Here is a 2,984-nt window from a genome sequence, read left to right as displayed (position 1 = left end):
GCAGAGGAGCAGCAGCGGCTGGTGCAACATGCACTGCAACACAACCTCCTGGCTGTGGCCTCCCAATTCCCCATGAACGTCAAGATCTCCAACCGAGGTAGGGGGATGCATCACCTCAGTTTGGGTCACCTCATCTCCTGGCACCCCAGGAGGGAACAGCAGTGGCTGGAGAGGAGCTGGGATGCCCAGAGAAGCCGGGGCCTTGCTTCTCTCTCTTGGGCAGGTTCTTGTTTCTGTTTCTCTTAATGCTCATATTGGTATTTCCTTTCCCCAGATGACAGACAGGAGACCGCATTGAACCTGTCCACCAACGGCATTAGCAGTATCAACATGTCAATAGAAATAAATGGAGTTGTCTACACAGGTAAATAGAAGGGCCGCTTGGCCTGTGTAATTGCGGCCAGGAAATCCAATAACTTATAGCCACTGCCTGGCCAGCAAGTCCTTCCTTCAATCTGATGTCTTTACTATAAAATCCATTGTAATGAAGTGGCAGGGCCTGGGGAGAGGGGGCAGGAGAAGGAGGGGGTCAGCAAGGCTGAAAATTGTCCCCCAGCAGGAGCTAGCAATGAGGGGCCAAACTGGGGGGTGGGTGGATGGACAGATGGACGGCAAAAAGGCACCTAGGGTCATCCCCCACCACAGAATCCTGGAGATGGAGCTTGAATTTGGGGTCACCTTAATGCTGCTGTACCCATAGGGTCTCTGGATGGATGCAGTGCTGGTGTTGGGCACAGTGGAAGATGTCTGGGTGCTTTGCTGGAGCAGAAGCTCCTTTGGGGTGCTGGTGTGCACCTACCTGTCTAAGCAGCTCACCCCATAGCCCCCGGCTCCCTGCCTACCCCACCGAGACACCCAAATTAAAATAAATATATTTTCTTTCAGTACTTAAATATTTAACCAGCTGGAAAGGTCAGGGCAAATCAGCACACAGGGCTGTCAGCCAAATAGTCCTGGGCCAACCTGGGAAACGCCCCATGCAGATGAGGGTGGTTGGGCCAGGGGAGGCACCGGGGGTGATGGAAGGGGACTGAAACCCCTAATGGGTGCTGGGGGACAGGTGAGTGGAGCTCCCAATCCTGGCTTTGCCCTAACTGCCTTCCTTTTGCTCCCCAGGTGTCCTGTTTGCCCGCCGGCCCCAGGCACCCCCAGCACCTGGTGGAGGGAGCACCCAGAGCCGGCTGAACCCCATGCCCACCCCAAACCCACTACTTCCAAGCCCCTCGCACAGCCACACTCCCACCAGCACCTCACCGTAGAGGAGACGCCCTCCCACCCCGCAAGCAGCAGGGGATCCCCCAGACCCTGGGGGCTGAGCTGTGGGACCCAACTGGGTCACCGAGATGGGATGGGAGACCTGAAGGCGCCTCTTGCTGCAATACTGAGCTGTGTCCGTGCAAGGGCGTCGGCACCCAAGTGTCCCCATTTGTCCCTTACCCCTCCATGTGTGAGACCCCTTCTCCATGTGTGCCCTCCAACACACACACACCATCCTCCCCAAGTACTGCCCCCAGGTGCCCCCCCTTACAGCTTCTGCCTGCCCTGCTGTCCCCAGGCCCTGCATGCTGCAATCCCTACACACTGCAGCCCCTATACACACCTCACTACATGCACTGTGGACTCTGTACCCACCTCAGTGTATGCACTGCAGCCCCTATGCACACCTCAATGCACACACTGCATCCTCAGCATTGCCACACTCAATGCACACAGTGCATCTCGTATGTACTGTCTCCCCTTGTGCGCACTCTTGATGTATACACCACATCCCCTACACACTGCATCCCCTATACACAACCCCAGTGCACACATTGCATCCCCCATACAAACCCTTGGTGCCAAAATTACATCATGTGTGTGCACCCTCAGTGCAAACACTGCCATCCCTATACACTGCATTCCCTATATACCACACCCCCTACCCACTGCAGACCCCATGCCACAGCCCTCCCACGCTGCTTAGGCTCATTACCCCCACCTTGAGACACCCAAAGGGTCCTGGGTGTCCCATATCCGCCCCAGGGTGGTGGCACCTCAACCCCTCAGGTCCTCAATACAGGGGTATCACTCGTGGGGGGCATATACTGGGGAAACTGGTGGGACTGGTGGCGGTGAGATGTGACAGGTTGTTAGGTGGGGGTGGAGCTTATTGGGGTGGGGCTTAATATCGGGGTGGGGCTTGTGGAGTGGGAGATGCTTCTTGGTGGGGAGAAAGGCAGGAAGGCCCAGCAGTGCCCCCCACTGCTAAAGACTGTCCAGGCACCAGGGTCCCCAGCCAAGGGGAAAGGGAGATGGAGGGCACTGCCAGGGCACTCCAAACTACCTCGTTGGTGCCGGGCGGGCCTCTCCCCAACCCGCTCGCACCCCAGGGTGCCAAAGCAGGCGAGCATGGAGCAATGCTCACCTCTACCTCAGTGCGGAGGGGTGGGGCTCCCCCTAGCACTCCCACCACATCCATACCACTCTGTGTATCTATTAAAGGAAATGCTGAACCAAACTGGTGTTGAGGATGGTATGCATGACAAGGTGCCACCCACAAAAATCCCACTGCTCAGGCTGCAGGACATCTGCACAGCCCATGACACCCTGGGGTAGCAGCTGTAGTGCCTGAGGGTTCACAGTGTGCCTCACCTTTGCCTCCAGAACAGGGTTGCCTCAGTTTCTGGGGGCTCTGGGTTGCAAACAGGTGCCCTACACCCACGAGAGCCCTCAATCATGGGCTAGACCAGACTGAGCACCAACGCCAGTTGTGCTAGTCAGGCTGTGGGGCTGCTTGCCCCCACAGGCTGCCCAGAGGTAGCCCACACGTGGGGGAGGATCCTGTCTGGCTGCCTGTGCCAGGCAAAGGACACAGCTGTGGGGCTGCTAAGGCCATGGCCGTGAGGCTGTGAAGCTGCACCAGGAGACATGCAAGTGGTGCTGGGCCAGCCTGGTACCCAGGTAGCACCCAGAGAGGATATGGGTAATCCAGCTGGAGCTGGAAG

The 2,984-nt window shown here is 57.6% G+C and overlaps 1 protein-coding gene across 1 annotated transcript in view; it reads left to right on the top strand.

Annotated features, from left to right (window-relative positions):
- The window catches only part of LOC104543780 (AT-rich interactive domain-containing protein 3A-like), a gene marked incomplete at its 5' end in the record, with an annotated part of 5,974 nt that extends 4,715 nt beyond the window's left edge, over positions 1-1,259 (top strand). The window contains 3 exons of the mRNA XM_010188460.1: positions 5-97; positions 275-364; positions 1,117-1,259. Coding sequence (XP_010186762.1) covers positions 5-97; positions 275-364; positions 1,117-1,259 — 326 coding nt within the window. The remainder of the gene's footprint in view (positions 1-4; positions 98-274; positions 365-1,116) is intronic.
- Between the last annotated feature and the right edge of the window lie 1,725 nt (positions 1,260-2,984).

Source organism: Mesitornis unicolor, unplaced genomic scaffold (assembly GCF_000695765.1).
Source record: "Mesitornis unicolor isolate BGI_N332 unplaced genomic scaffold, ASM69576v1 scaffold37037, whole genome shotgun sequence".
Lineage (NCBI taxonomy): Eukaryota > Metazoa > Chordata > Aves > Mesitornithiformes > Mesitornithidae > Mesitornis > Mesitornis unicolor.
This window is presented reverse-complemented; position numbering and strand designations above follow the sequence as displayed.